Below are 14,341 nucleotides of genomic sequence, written 5' to 3'. Positions count from 1 at the left end.
GGAGGCTTTTTGATGATCATCCCCCGGCACAAGTCCTCCAGAGAGTGCTGATGCTGGAAGCTCCTCCTCATATCGTATCTTAGTTCATTTTCTGGGTATCCAAGCGAGGCCTTGATCTCCAGCATAGAAACAAACACCCTTTGCCCACACTTTGACATGCCCTCTATACTACTGTGCAAAACTCATTGGAGGTCAGCACACAGTAACTGCTTTTTTTTTTTTTTATTAAGAGAAAGGAATATTATCAGAAAAGAGTACCTCCATAGCTGATCATCTGACACCCTTTAAGTGATCAACATTAAGGATATTTAAAGCATGCGTTGATCTTTGATTTACCAATAGTTTTATCCTGTTAAGGAGTAATCCCCCTTTTCCTTCTTTCTTTCTTTCTTTTTTTTTTTTTTTTTTTTAATTTTTAATCTACGCTTACATGAAGAATACTATGTTTACTATGCTCTCCCCTATATCAGGTCCCCCCTAACAACCACATTACGGTTACTGTCCATCAGCTTAGCAAAATGTTGTAGAGTCACTACTTGTCCTCTCTGTGTTGTGCAGCCCACCCTCCCCTTGCTCCCTCCCCCCCATGCATGCTAATCTTAATACCCCCCTTCTTCTTCCCCCCCCTTATCCCTCCCTGCCCACCCATCCTCCCCAGTTCCTTTCCCTTTGGTACCTGTTAGTCCATTTTTGGGTTCTGTAATTCCACTGCTGTTTTGTTCCTTCAGTTTTTCCTTTGTTCCTATACTCCTCAGATGAGTGACATCATTTGGTATTTCTCTTTCTCCGCTTGGCTTATTTCACTGAGCATAATACTCTCCAGCTCCATCCATGTTGCTGCAAATGGTTGGATTTTTCCACTTCTTATGGCTGAGTAGTATTCCATTGTGTATATGTACCACATCTTCTTTATCCATTCATCTACCGATGGACATTTAGGTTGCTTCCAATTCTTGGCTATTGTAAATAGTGCTGCGATAAACATAGGAGTGCATCTGTCTTTCTCAAACTTGATTGCTGCGTTCTTAGGGTAAATTCCTAGGAGTGGAATTCCTGGGTCAAATGGTAGGTCTGTTTTGAGCATTTTGATGCACCTCCATACTGCTTTCCACAATGGTTGAACTAATTTACATTCCCACCAGCAGTGTAGGAGGGTTCCCCTTTCTCCACAGCCTCGCCAACATTTGTTGTTGTTTGTCATTTGGATGGCAGCTATCCTTACTGGTGTGAGCTGATACCTCATTGTACTTTTAATTTGCATTTCTCTGATAATTAGCGATGTGGAGCATCTTTTCATGTGTCTCTTGGCCATCTGTATTTCTTTTTTGGAGAACTGTCTGTTCAGTTCCTCTGCCCATTTTTTAATTGGGTTATTTGTTTTTTGTTTGATGAGGCGTGTGAGCTCTTTATATATTCTGGATGTCACGCCTTTATCGGATCTGTCATTTTCAAATATATTCTCCCATACTGTAGGGTTCCTTTTTGTTCTATTGATGGTGTCTTTCGCTGTACAGAAGCTTTTCAGCTTAATGTAGTCCCACGTGCTCATTTTTGCTGTTGTTTTCCTTGCCCGGGGAGATATGTTCAAGAAGAGATCACTCATGTTTATGTCTAAGAGGTTTTTGCCTATGTTTTTTTCCAAGAGTTTAATGGTTTCATGCCTTACATTCAGGTCTTTGATCCATTTTGAGTTTACCTTTGTATATGGGGTTAGACAATGGTCCAGTTTCATTCTCCTACATGTAGCTGTCCAGTTTTGCCAGTACCATCTGTTGAAGAGACTGTCATTTTGCCATTGTATGTCCATGGCTCCTTTATCAAATATTAATTGACCATATATGTTTGGGTTAATTTCTGGGGTCTCTAATCTGTTCCACTGGTCTGTGGCTCTGTTCTTGTGCCAGTACCAAATTGTCTTGATTACTATGGCTTTGTAGTAGAGCTTGAAGTTGGGGAGTGAGATCCCCCCTACTTTATTCTTCTTTTTCAGGATTGCTTTGGCTATTCGGGGTCTTTGGTGTTTCCATATGAATTTTTGAATTATTTGTTCCAATTCATTGAAGAATGTTGCTGGTAATTTGAGAGGGATTGCATCAAACCTGTATATTGCTTTGGGCAGGATGGCCATTTTGACGATATTAATTCTTCCTAGCCATGAGCATGGGATGAGTTTCCATTTATTAGTGTCCCCTTTAATTTCTCTTAAGAGTGACTTGTAGTTTTCAGAGTATAAGTCTTTCACTTCTTTGGTTAGGTTTATTCCTAGGTATTTTATTCTTTTTTATGCAATGGTGAATGGAATTGTTTTCCTGATTTCTCTTTCTATTGATTCGTTGTTAGTGTATAGGAAAGCTACAGATTTCTGTGTGTTAATTTTGTATCCTGCAACTTTGCTGTATTCCTATATCAGTTCTAGTAGTTTTGGAGTGGAGTCTTTAGGGTTTTTTATGTACAGTATCATATCATCTGCAAATAGTGACAGTTTAACTTCTTCTTTACCAATCTGGATTCCTTGTATTTCTTTGTTTTGTCTGATTGCCGTGGCTAGGACCTCCAGTACTATGTTAAATAACAGTGGGGAGAGTGGGCATCCCTGTCTGGTTCCCGATCTCAGTGGAAATGCTTTCAGCTTCTCGCTGTTCAGTATAATGCTGGCTGTGGGTTTATCATATATGGCGTTTATTATGTTGAGGTACTTGTCCTCTATTCCCATTTTGCTGAGAGTTTTTATCATGAATGGATGTTGAATTTTGTCAAATGCTTTTTCAGCATCTATGGAGATGATCATGTGGTTTTTGTCTTTCTTTTTGTTGATGTGGTGGATGATGTTGATGGATTTTTGAATGTTGTACCATATCCTTGCATCCCTGGGATGAACCCCACTTGGTCATGGTGTATGATCCTTTTGATATACTGTTGAATTCTGTTTGCTAATATTTTATTGAGTATTTTTGCATCTACATTCATCAGGGATATTGGTCTGTAATTTTCTTTTTTGGTGGGGTCTTTTCCTGGTTTTGGTATTAGGGTGATGTTGGCTTCATAGAATGAGTTTGGGAGTATTCCCTCTTCTATTTTGTGGAACACTTTAAGGAGAATGGGTATTATGTCTTCTCTGTTTGTCTGATAAAATTCCGAGGTAAATCCGTCCGGCCCCGGGGTTTTGTTCTTGGGTAGTTTTTTGATTACTGTTTCAATTTCTTTGCTTGTAATTGGTTTGTTTAACTTTTGTGTTTCTTCCTTGGTCAGTCTTGGGAGGTTGTATTTTTCTAGGAAGTTGTCCATTTCTTCTAGGTTTTCCAGCTTGTTGGCATATAGGTTTTCATAGTAGTCTTTAATAATTCTTTGTATTTCTGTGGAGTCTGTCGTGATTTTTCCATTCTCATTTCTGATTATGTTGATTTGTGTTGACTCTCTTTTTCTCTTAATAAGTTGGGCTAGAGGCTTATCTATTTTGTTTATTTTCTCAAAGAACCAGCTCTTGGTTTCGTTGATTTTTGCTATTGTTTTATTCTTCTCAATTTTGTTTATTTCTTCTCTGATCTTTATTATGTCCCTCCTTCTGCTGACTTTAGGCCTCATTTGTTCTTCTTTTTCCAGTTTTAATAATTGTGATGTTAGACTATTCATTTGGGATTGTTCTTCCTTCTTCAAGTGTGCCTGGATTGCTATATACTTTCCTCTTAAGACTGCTTTCGCTGCATCCCACAGAAGTTGGGGCTTAGTGTTGTTGTTGTCATTTGTTTCTATATATTCCTTGATCTCTATTTTGATTTGTTCATTGATCCATTGATTATTTAGTAGCATGTTGTTAAGCCTCCATGTGTTTGTGAGCCTTTTTGTTTTCTTTGTAGAATTTATTTCTACTTTCATACCTTTGTGGTCTGAAAAATTGGTTGGTAGAATTTCAATATTGTGGAATTTACTGAGGCTCTTTTTGTGAGCTAGTATGTGGTCTATTCTGGAGAATGTTCCATGTGCACTTGAGAAGAATGTATATCCTGTTGCTTTTGGATGTAGAGTTCTATAGATGTCTATTAGGTCCATCTGTTCTAGTGTGTTGTTCAGTGCCTGTGTGTCTTTACTTATTTTCTGCCCGGTGGATCTATCCTTTGGGGTGAGTGGTGTGTTGAAGTCTCCTACAATGAATGCATTGCAGTCTATTTCCCTCTTTAGTTCTGTTAGTATTTGCTTCACATATGCTGGTGCTCCTGTATTGGGTGCATATATATTTAGAATGGTTATATCCTCTTGTTGGACTGAGCCCTTTATCATTATGTAGTGGCCTTCTTTATCTCTTGTTACTTTCTTTGTTTTGAAGTCTATTTTGTCTGATATTAGTACTGCAACCCCTGCTTTCTTCTCACTGTTGTTTGCCTGAAATATGTTTTTCCATCCCTTGACTTTTAGTCTATGCTTATCTTTGGGTTTAAGGTGAGTTTCTTGTAAGCAGCATATAGATGGGTCTTGCTTTTTTATCCATTCTATTACTCTGTGTCTTTTGATTGGTGCATTAAGTCCATTAACATTTAGGGTGACTATTGAGAGATATGTACTTATTGCCATTGCAGGCTTTAGATTTGTGGTTACCAAAGGTTCAAGGTTAGCCTCTTTAGTATCTTACTGCCTAACTTAGCTTGCTTATTGAGCTGTTATATACGCTGTCTGTAGATTCTTTTCTTCTCTCCCTTCTTATTCCTCCTCCTCCATTCTTCATATGTTGTGTGTTTTGTTCTGTGCTCTTTTTAGGGGTGCTCCCATCTAGAGCAGTCCCTGTAGGATGCCCTGTAGAGGTGGTTTGTGGGAAGCAAATTCCCTCAGCTTTTGCTTGTCTGGGAATTGTTTGATCCCACCATCATATTTAAATGATAGTCGTGCTGGATACAGTATCCTTGGTTCAAGGCCCTTCTGTTTCATTGCATTAAGTATATCATGCCATTCTCTTCTGGCCTGTAGGGTTTCTGTTGAGAAGTCTGATGTTAGCCTGATGTGTTTTCCTTTATAGGTGACCTTTTTCTCTCTAGCTGCCTTTAAAACTCTTTCCTTGTCCTTGATCCTTGCCATTTTAATTATTATGTGTCTTGGTGTTGTCCTCCTTGGATCCTTTCTGTTGGGGGTTCTGTGTAATTCCATGGTCTGTTCGATTATTTCCTCCCCCAGTTTGGGGAAGTTTTCAGCAATTATTTCTTCAAAGACACTTTCTATCCCTTTTCCTCTTTCTTCCTCTTCTGGTATCCCTATAATACGAATGTTTTTCCTTTTGTATTGGTCACATATTTCTCTTAGTGTTGTTTCATTCCTGGAGATCCTTTTATCTCTCTCTATGTCAGCTTCTATACGTTCCTGTTCTCTGGCTTCTATTCCTTCAATGGCCTCTTGCATCTTATCCATTCTGCTTATAAATCCTTCCAGGGATTGTTTCACTTCTGTGATCTCTTTCCTGACATCTGTGGTCTCCTTCCGGACTTCATCCCACTGCTCTTGCATTTTTCTCTGCATCTCATCCCACTGCTCTTGCATTTTTCTCTGCATCTCATCCCATTGCTCTTGCATTTTTTTCTGCATCTCTGTCAGCATGTTCATGATTTTTATTTTGAATTCTTTTTCAGGAGGACTAGTTAGTTCTGTCTCCTTCTCAGGTGTTGTCTCTGTGATCTTTGTCTGCCTGTAGTTTTGCCTTTTCATGGTGATAGAGATAGTTTGCAGAGCTGGTACAAGTGACCACTGGAAGAGCTTCCCTTCTTGTTGGTTTGTAGCCTTTTCCTGGGAGAATAGCGACCTCTAGTTGCTTGTGCTGGGCAGCTGTGCGCAGACAGGGCTTCTGCTTCCTGCCCAGTTGCTTTGGGGTTTATCTCCGCTGTTGCTGTGGGCGTGGCCTGGCTGGGGCTGTTCCTCCAAAATGGTGGAGCCCCGTTGGAGGGGGAGCGGCCAGGAGGCTATTTATCTCCGTAAGGGGCCTCTGTGCTCCCTGCTGCCCAGGGGGTTAGAGTGCCCAGAGATCCCCAGATTCCCTGCCTCTGGTCTAAGTGACCTGTCCTGCCCCTTTAAGACTTCCAAAAAGCACTCCCCTTCGCAAGGCGCTGGTTCCTTGCAGGTGTGGATGTGGTCTGGATGTTGTCCTGTGTCCTGTGGTCTCTATTTTAGGAAGATTTTTCTTTGTTATATTTTCATAGCTCTATGTGTTTTTGGGAGGAGATTTCCACTGCTCTACTCACACCGCCATCCTGGCTCCGCCTACAAGCGCTTGTTTTTAAATCAATTTTTATAAATACCATCCGGAGGTAGGAAAATATTTTTCATTTACACACTTAGACACACAAACATACAAATTGAGACATAATGACTACCCTTAGCAATACTTTTCATATTAAAACATATACATAGACAGACAAACTGATATAAAGATTTGAGTTACTGATATTTAATTTCTTTCTTTCTTTTTAGCTTCTTGTCCGTGGCTTCCGGAACTGGAGGGTGGGAGGAGCATGTTCCGGTGGGAGAAGAGGGCGGTGAAGGTGGAAGGAGAGGGGGAGGGGGTGGTGTAGCCACTGGAAGAGGAGAGCAGGACAACGGCATGGTTGAGAATGCAGAACTTTAAGATGGCAGCAACACGGGGGAGGACAAAGAACTTAAAGATGTTGGTGGAGAGGGGTGGGGGTAGCGAGCTGAGAGAGGTGGGAGACCAAGGTCCGCCGGCGGATCTGAAAAGGAAGAAAGACTGGGCAGAGTAAGAGGCTGACAGTCTTTAACTGGAGATCGGGCCAGGAGAACCTGAGTTATTGAACACTTAACATAAAGGTCTGCGTGGGAGCGCAAAGTGCAAAAAGCCTGCACATACGGGATTTTACCCCACTCTCCGCTCTGGTGGTAATAATTAGTTCAAATCGAGGAGGAGGCCAAAATCGAAAGTTCCCTCAGGGGGCCAGCAAGATTGATTGTCCAAGGGATACTGAGGCCCAGCCTCAGAGCAAAGAAAGACTAGGTTCCATTTGCAAACTTTCCAGGACAAATAGAGGGTAGCTAAATTAGAAATGAGACACCGCAACGGGGTCTGAGCCTCTGCTTTCAAGGGCTGGTTCCCTATGTCTGCGCCACTTCCCAACTAATCCCGCTGAGAGGAGCGCCCAGCGTCCCAAGCATGCCAAGTCAGGGGAGATGGCCTGGGAGCCTGGGTGAGGGATGTCTCCCACACCGCAGGGCCAGGGGCGGGTATCCTGGATGCCCGCAGAGTATGGGCTGCAGGCCCAACCTGGACGTAGCTACGATTTTGGACAGACCAGGTGAAATGGAGTTAGGAAGGGAAACAGACTGGGGGAAACTGAGGGACTCACCAGAAAATAGTCTACGCAGTGGAGAGCAGGCTGAGGTCTCGGGTCAGGGAAGGATGGGGCAGGGCCACCAGTGGCAAGTTGAGGCCCCGCGCACTCACGCTCCTTCCTGGGTTTCAGCACCAAATGTAAGATAAATTCTAGCCAAAATAAGCAGGCGACAAGAGGCAACAAAGGGCCAGGCAGTTTATTTGAGCGCAATTCCAGGGCGATGTTCCTCGGTCTGGCTAGTCACAGGCTAGGGAAGTCACGCTTAGCAGGGCAGGCGAGTTTTTAAAGAAGGTAGGGGGAGGGAGAGCTTAGATTTACAGCGGCCCGAGGATTGGCTAGCCTAAGGCACATTTTTCAGGTTGGGAGGGGGCAGCAGCCAGGAACTTCGGCACGTCATCAGTGTCCGACATGCTCACCCCTCCCTCCGGTGCCTCCAACTTTATATTTGTGAAGATGCCTTTTTAAAAAAATTGAACCTACATTTAAATCCCGCATTGATGTTATTAGTGTCAGGTGAGGTTGATTACTTGGAGTCTATTATTTTTCCTATTCCTTTGATGACCATAGAGGAACAGTGGAAACCATCCATCTTATTCCTAGGAAATGCATTCTTTAAAAAAAAAAAATCTCTGGTTTCCTTTTTCTGCCTTCTACCTATTTATTGCCCATAATTCCCAAGAACAGGTGGGTATAGAAACATGGAAAAATGTGATGGTGAAATAATATTTTTAGAAATGAGACTACACGTCCATAACAAATTCTGGTCTCCTCCTCAGAGCTGGCCATTTATTTTCTGTAAATTCAAGTTGTGATGCTTATTTGCAGTTTGACTAGTTTTTCATGTAGAGCAACAAAACTATATGGAAGCTGTCATTGAATTGTTGCCTTAGTAGAAAAGGATAAGTGTGAAAATAGATATAAAATGCATTTAAATGTGGTATTTGTTTACAAAATAAGACTTGCTAAATAAATCTAGAGTATTAATTTTGAATAGGAGGCTATTGTTTTATATTGTGTAATAACTAGCTTACTCTGAAGAGAGTTGGTCAAACAATAAAATATATTGTTACTATATGAGCATTAAAACTGCGAAAAGAGAAGCATCTTAAATTATCCCGTTTCTGTTTATTTCAGGGCTGAGAACAGTGAAATCACTTTTCACAGTTAAAAGACTATTAAGAAAATAAGATGGGGACTCCTGGTTCTGGAAGAAAAAGGACACCTGTGAAAGACCGATTTTCTGCAGAAGATGAAGCTTTGAGTAGCATTGCCAGAGAGGTGTGTCTGGAAATCCCCTCTCAACACAGAATTGCACAGATAAGGATGTTGTAAAAGTACTAGGGGAGATTATATCTATAGGCATTCATTCATTGAGCTGGTTTCAGAATGCTTACTGTGCATGCCATATTCTATATGGCCTATAAAGTAGAACAAAATATAGCTACCATCTCTTTGTTTGCATATTGATTCAGCTCATTTAAAATGAATCTCTTTTTTTGTGTGTGAATTATTTGAGTTCTAGGTATTTGTCCTAATATACTGAAATTTATAATTAATCTTCAGTGTAGAAACTTAAGGTGGTTAGAATGTTGAAGATATGATAACTATATAGTAAAAATGCTCTTTGGGCTGTACAGTTAACATTATTCCTGGAGGCACTGTATAAATGCTGACAGAAACAGTCCTTATTTGGTGTCTGCTCAGATTTGGTATCTTAGCTGTTTTTGAAATACTGCAGTGGAATTTCTATGTTTAACTTTTAGTTAGTACCAGAGCTTCTGGAGCATTTTTGTTTTGGTTTGTTGACAGCTTAGAAAGAAATAAAAAATGGAGAGGGGTGTTACCTATCGAATTGCTGGCAACATTTCCTGTTGAATTTTGGAAATTTAAGGTAAATACTAGCTGTGATTTCTTAGTGAGGTGCCGACTTTGTTTCAGACTCTAAATCTATCTGTAGCTGCATACCCAACCACAGACTAACCTGGTACAAGAATTGTTCAGAGCATTATTAAATTATATTCTGTTTGTGAGAATTATTCCCTCACCACTTCTTTGTTCTTCTTAGTAAATAATTCATTTAGGACCAGTGCTGTTTCCTTTTGGCATGTTACCCAGTCTCTTTAGCTCAGCCATTGGTAATTTTTCCTCGTCAGCTACTCAGCTTTTGAATTAGAAGTTAAATTCTGTAAGATATTTAAAGCCAAAAAAAGTTATCGAAAAACTGATGACAAAATTGTGATATTACTTTAACAAAACTACTGTAAGAAAACACTGAGATCTTTTTAGATAAAATGGTAGAAGGTACTTAAAAATTACATAATAGATATTCCTTTATATTGATCTTAAGTATTTGTATGAATGAAGCATTTTGGAAGCCACATAGTTCCAGCTGAGAAATGAAACTACTCAACAGAATTGGAGGGATTTACCCAGATTCCCATAAGGGGAGAAAATACCAGCACCTTCTAGATTATTTTTGTACTGTCAATAAATATTTGAACTCATTTTTTGGGATGTGATGCTTCATTTACAAAACTGGGGGCATTCTAACATATAACACTTGAGTGCTTGCTATGTGACAAACACTTTTCTAAGCCTTTAAAATGCATTAATTCATTTAATCCTTATAGAGTCCTGAAATTGGTTTTCTTATCTGCATTTTACAGATAAAGAAACCATTGCACAGAAAAGTCAAGTAACTTCCCTAAGGTCACACAGCTAGGAAACAGCAGAGTTTATATTCAAGCACTTGAAGTCTGGCTCCAAAGTCTGAGCATTTCACCACTCACTATGCTATACTGTTTGTTTCCCACTCTTCTCCAACTCCCCATTAATAGTTTGTTTTTTTGTAACTTTGTATGATTTTTGAAAGCACTTTCACATTTCAGTTCTCATAATAACCTTATAAATTAGGTAGGATAGGTATTATTATTATTAGCTTTATTTATACATGAAGAAAGAGATGAAGCTGGGTGACAAATGTCTAAAAGGCATCAGAACTGGGGCACTCGTTCAGTTACTTAAAGCCATTGTTCATGTTACTGTGCCATACTGCTACCCAAAGAGGTGGGCTTTGAGGGCTTATAAGTGAAGCTTGGAATTCTGGCTCTACTAGTTGCTGGTTGAGTAATATTATTAAGTAACTACTCTGCACTTCAGTTTCTTCATCTATAAAATGGAAATAATACTGTCCTCCTATAATAATAGGGCTTTTGTGATGACTAAGGAAATAATGCATGTAAACCTTTTCCACAGTGTTAGAGTTTAGCACTTGCAGTATTGTTGCTTATTAATAAGTTTAAATAGAAAGTGAGAAGAGAGGTAAAATAGTCTCCTTTTGTAAAAAGAGATGTATTAAGATAGGTATTGTGAAGCATGCTTGATCATCAGAATCTCCCAGGGAGCTTTTTCAGTGTAGTCTCTTCAGTGCCCTAGACCTTACCTCATAGTAGCTAAATCTGAATCTATCAGGATTGAGTCTGAAATCTGTATTTAAATACATGTACACACACACACATACACATATTCACATGCACTCACACTTCTTCCTAGAGGATTTTGATGGTCAGTCAGGTTTTGGGAAACTTGAACCAAAATACACAGGAGATCCTATCCTGAATGGTCAATTTTTTATACTTACAGGTTGTTTTCCTTCCTGTACATTATTATTTTGCTATGAAATAATTGAGTTTAATCCGGATATTATGTTATTATTTTAAAAGGATTTAAAAGGCAAATATTTCTAGTTTTTATTTCTGTCTTCAGAGCTTTGAATATAAATATGCTAACTTTAAAAACCTGTTCAAAAGGCTCAGCTTAACCTGCAACATGCAAGGGCCAGTTTTTACTGTTAAGATTCAAGACTTTATTTTCAAGATGGGTGACTAACATACAGTATGCAAGTTGTAAAACTTTAGAGGAAATAGGTTAGCTGTTATACTACATGTCTTCCTTGTGATTCTTTCCATTAAGGTTTTTATAGCCAATTCTTAACTGTCCATTCATACTTTAGGTGGTTGACATTCACAGATAGTCCCTAGTCTTTATTTTCTCTAGTAGGATCATCCTTTTTAGAAGAAAGCAATTGGCTTAAGTTAGGAAGAAACAGAACCTAACAGAACTGTTGTAACAATTAAAAAGGACAAATTGCTTACTCTTTTTTTTATTTTTAGTTAAATCTTAAGAGTTTAATTTAGCTTTCCTCACTTCAGATCGTTTGTGAAGTAGATAAGGAATGCCATAAATAAAGAAAAATAACCTGTTTTTCCTCCTGCTGAGTTTCTTTGGCTCCAAGTCAGGCAACTAGAGGGAATGAGGAGAGAAATAAACAAGAGGCATGAAGATATTCCACAAACTGGATCATTCGTGTGCTAAAATATGCATTTTGAAGAATTATGGTAAAATACATGTAACATGAATTTACCACCTTAACCATTTTTAAGTATGCAGTTCTGTGGCCTTAAGTACATTCACACTGTTGTGCAACAATCATCACCATGTGCCTCCAGGACTCTTTTCTTTTTTTTTTCTGGAACATTTACATACTTTATTTAATCCACGTTGCTACTGGGGCTGGACAAAACAGTGACAGAACAGGGAATATTAGCCCTGATTACACCCGGAAAACCGAGGCTAACAGATTTCACTGTAGTTATGTGGATTCATATTCAATAACACATCAACAAATATTTATTGAGTACCCACTGTTGGTACTCCCAACCACTAACACATTTATTGAACACGTACTGAGTGCTAGATACTATGCTATAGCATTTTATGTATTTTGATCTTCACAACAACCCCAAAAGGTGGTATTATCCCCATTTTCCTGTTGAGGAAACAGACTCAGAGAGCCAAGCGACTTCTCAAGGTCACAAAGCTATCGTAAATAGCAGAGCCAGGACTAGAACTAAATTGCTGGCCGCAACCCTCTCCACTCCTTACATGTTCCAGATTATCTAAACCCCACACTGCTTTAGCAATCACAGGGAAACCTGGGCCTAGTCTGACTGCCCCAAACTTGCTGTGTGACTTCAAGCAAGTTATGTTACCTCTATGGGCTTTGATATCCTTATCTGTCAAATTTAATATATCCAAGCTTCCTTCTAGAGATTCTTTCAGACTCTCCTCAGGATTCTGTCATTCCCATGTTCTTGACCACAGGCAGTCCCATGACCTAGGAAATGCCTGAGGAGAGACCACAAACACACATCCTCAATCTCCAGGGCCAGAGGTGCAGGTCATCTCTCAGTAGAGCAGGGCTGGTGGGGGTGAGTCTGAGAGCTGCCCATTTGGCCCAACAGGAGGCAGGGGTAAGCTAGGTCGGAGCTTCATGCTCCTAGTCTGAAACCCCAGAGGGATTCCTCAGCCCTAGCAACTAGCAGGAGGAGCCAGGAAATAATACCCAGAGGCTTGGGGAGGGGGATGGTAGGGAGAAGATATCAGCAAAATACTGCCAAAACAACCCTTGTAGTGGTGTCCCCAAAATATTCTGTACAACCCTGAGCCTTTGCTTATCACATCTGCTTCTGCTAATCTCACTCTCTTTTGGCCTCCTTGCTGACTTAAATAATTATAACATGCCTCTTCTGTCACACCATTTGCCTGTTCTAAAACCTTCTGTGGCTCCCAAAGTACCACATTCCAAAAGTTCATGACCTTCCAGCCCCAGCTTTCCAACTCCGTCCTCGCTTCTCCTACATGCACTTTGTGCTAAGGGCAAACTCCTCACTATGTCTTCAATACTCTCCCACAGCCACACTTTTGCTCAGGCTCTTTCCACTGCCTGGAATGCCCTTTTTAGGCATTTCTGAATTCATATCCTTCCTGTCTTTAAGGTTCTACTTACTCCTTTTTCCTTTAGGTAGCCTTTCCTGTCCTCACCTATGTGTCCAGAGCTATCTTGATGGGCAGTCATTTTTTTAAAAATTTAATTTAATTTTTGCCATCATTAATCTACGATAACATGAAGAACACTATGTTTACCAGGCTCCCTTCCTCCCCAGGTACCCCCCCCCACCCCACTACAGTCACTGTCCATCAGCATAGCAAGATGCTGTATAATCACCACCTGTCTTCTCTGTGTTGTACAGCACTCCCTGTACCCCCCACAACACTATACATGCTAATCGTACTGCCCTCTTTCTTTTTCCACGCCCTTATCCCTCCCTTCCCACTCATCATCTCTAGGCCCTTTCCCTTTGGTAACTGTTAGTCCATTCTTGGGTTCTGTGATTCTGCTGCTGTTTTGTTCCTTCATTTTTCCTTTGTTCTTATACTCCACATATGAGTGAAATCATTTGGTACTTGTCTTTCTCTGCCTGGCTTATTTCACTGAGCATAACACCCTCTAGCTCCGTCCATGTTGTTGCAAATGGTAGGATTTGTTTTCTTCTTATGGCTGAATAATATTCCATTGTGTATATGTACCACATCTTCTTTATCCATTCATCTACTGATGGACATTTAGGTTATTTCCATTTCTTGGCTATTGTAAATAGTGCTGCGATAAACATAGGGGTGCATCTGTCTTTTTCAAACTGGAGTGCTGTACTCTTAAGGTAAATTCCTGGAAGTGGAATTCCTGGGTCAAATGGTATTTCTATTTTGAGCATTTTGAGGAACCTCCATACTGCTTTCCACAATGGTTGAACTAATTTACATTCCCACCAGCAGTGTAGGAGGGTTCCCCTTTCTCCACAACATTTGTTGTTGTTTGTCTTTTGGATGGTAGCCATCCTTACTGGTGTGAGATGATATCTCATTGTGGTTTTAATTTGCATTTCTCTGATGATAAGCAATGTGGAGCATCTTTTCATGTGTCTGTTGGCCATCTGAATTTCTTCTTTGGAGAACTGTCTATTCAGCTCCTCTGCCCATATATATATATATTTTTTTTGCTAAGATAGCTATTCATATTTTTTTTTTTACCCCTTTTTTTTTTTTGAGAGGGCATCTCTCATATTTATTGATCAAATGGTTGTTAACAACAATAAAATTCAGTATAGGGGGGGTCAATGCTC

General features: G+C 40.0%; 1 protein-coding gene across 41 annotated transcripts in view; it reads left to right on the top strand.

Annotated features, from left to right (window-relative positions):
- LRRFIP2 (LRR binding FLII interacting protein 2) overlaps nt 1-14,341 on the top strand; it is a 143,919-nt gene that overhangs the window by 23,862 nt on the left and 105,716 nt on the right. For 34 of the 41 annotated variants that reach the window (XM_037014034.2, XM_037014031.2, XM_037014032.2 and 31 more), the window contains one exon: nt 8,454-8,597. The exons of 4 other annotated variants lie outside the window; for them this stretch is intronic. In XM_037014034.2, coding sequence (XP_036869929.2) covers nt 8,508-8,597 — 90 coding nt within the window. In that variant the 5' untranslated portion in view covers nt 8,454-8,507. Of the gene's footprint in view, nt 1-8,453; nt 8,598-14,341 lie in introns of those variants that run through there. 3 more of the 41 variants (XM_073223654.1, XM_073223651.1, XM_037014023.2) reach the window with 1 other exon arrangement.

This window comes from Manis javanica, chromosome 15 (genome assembly GCF_040802235.1).
Source record: "Manis javanica isolate MJ-LG chromosome 15, MJ_LKY, whole genome shotgun sequence".
Lineage (NCBI taxonomy): Eukaryota > Metazoa > Chordata > Mammalia > Pholidota > Manidae > Manis > Manis javanica.
This window is presented reverse-complemented; position numbering and strand designations above follow the sequence as displayed.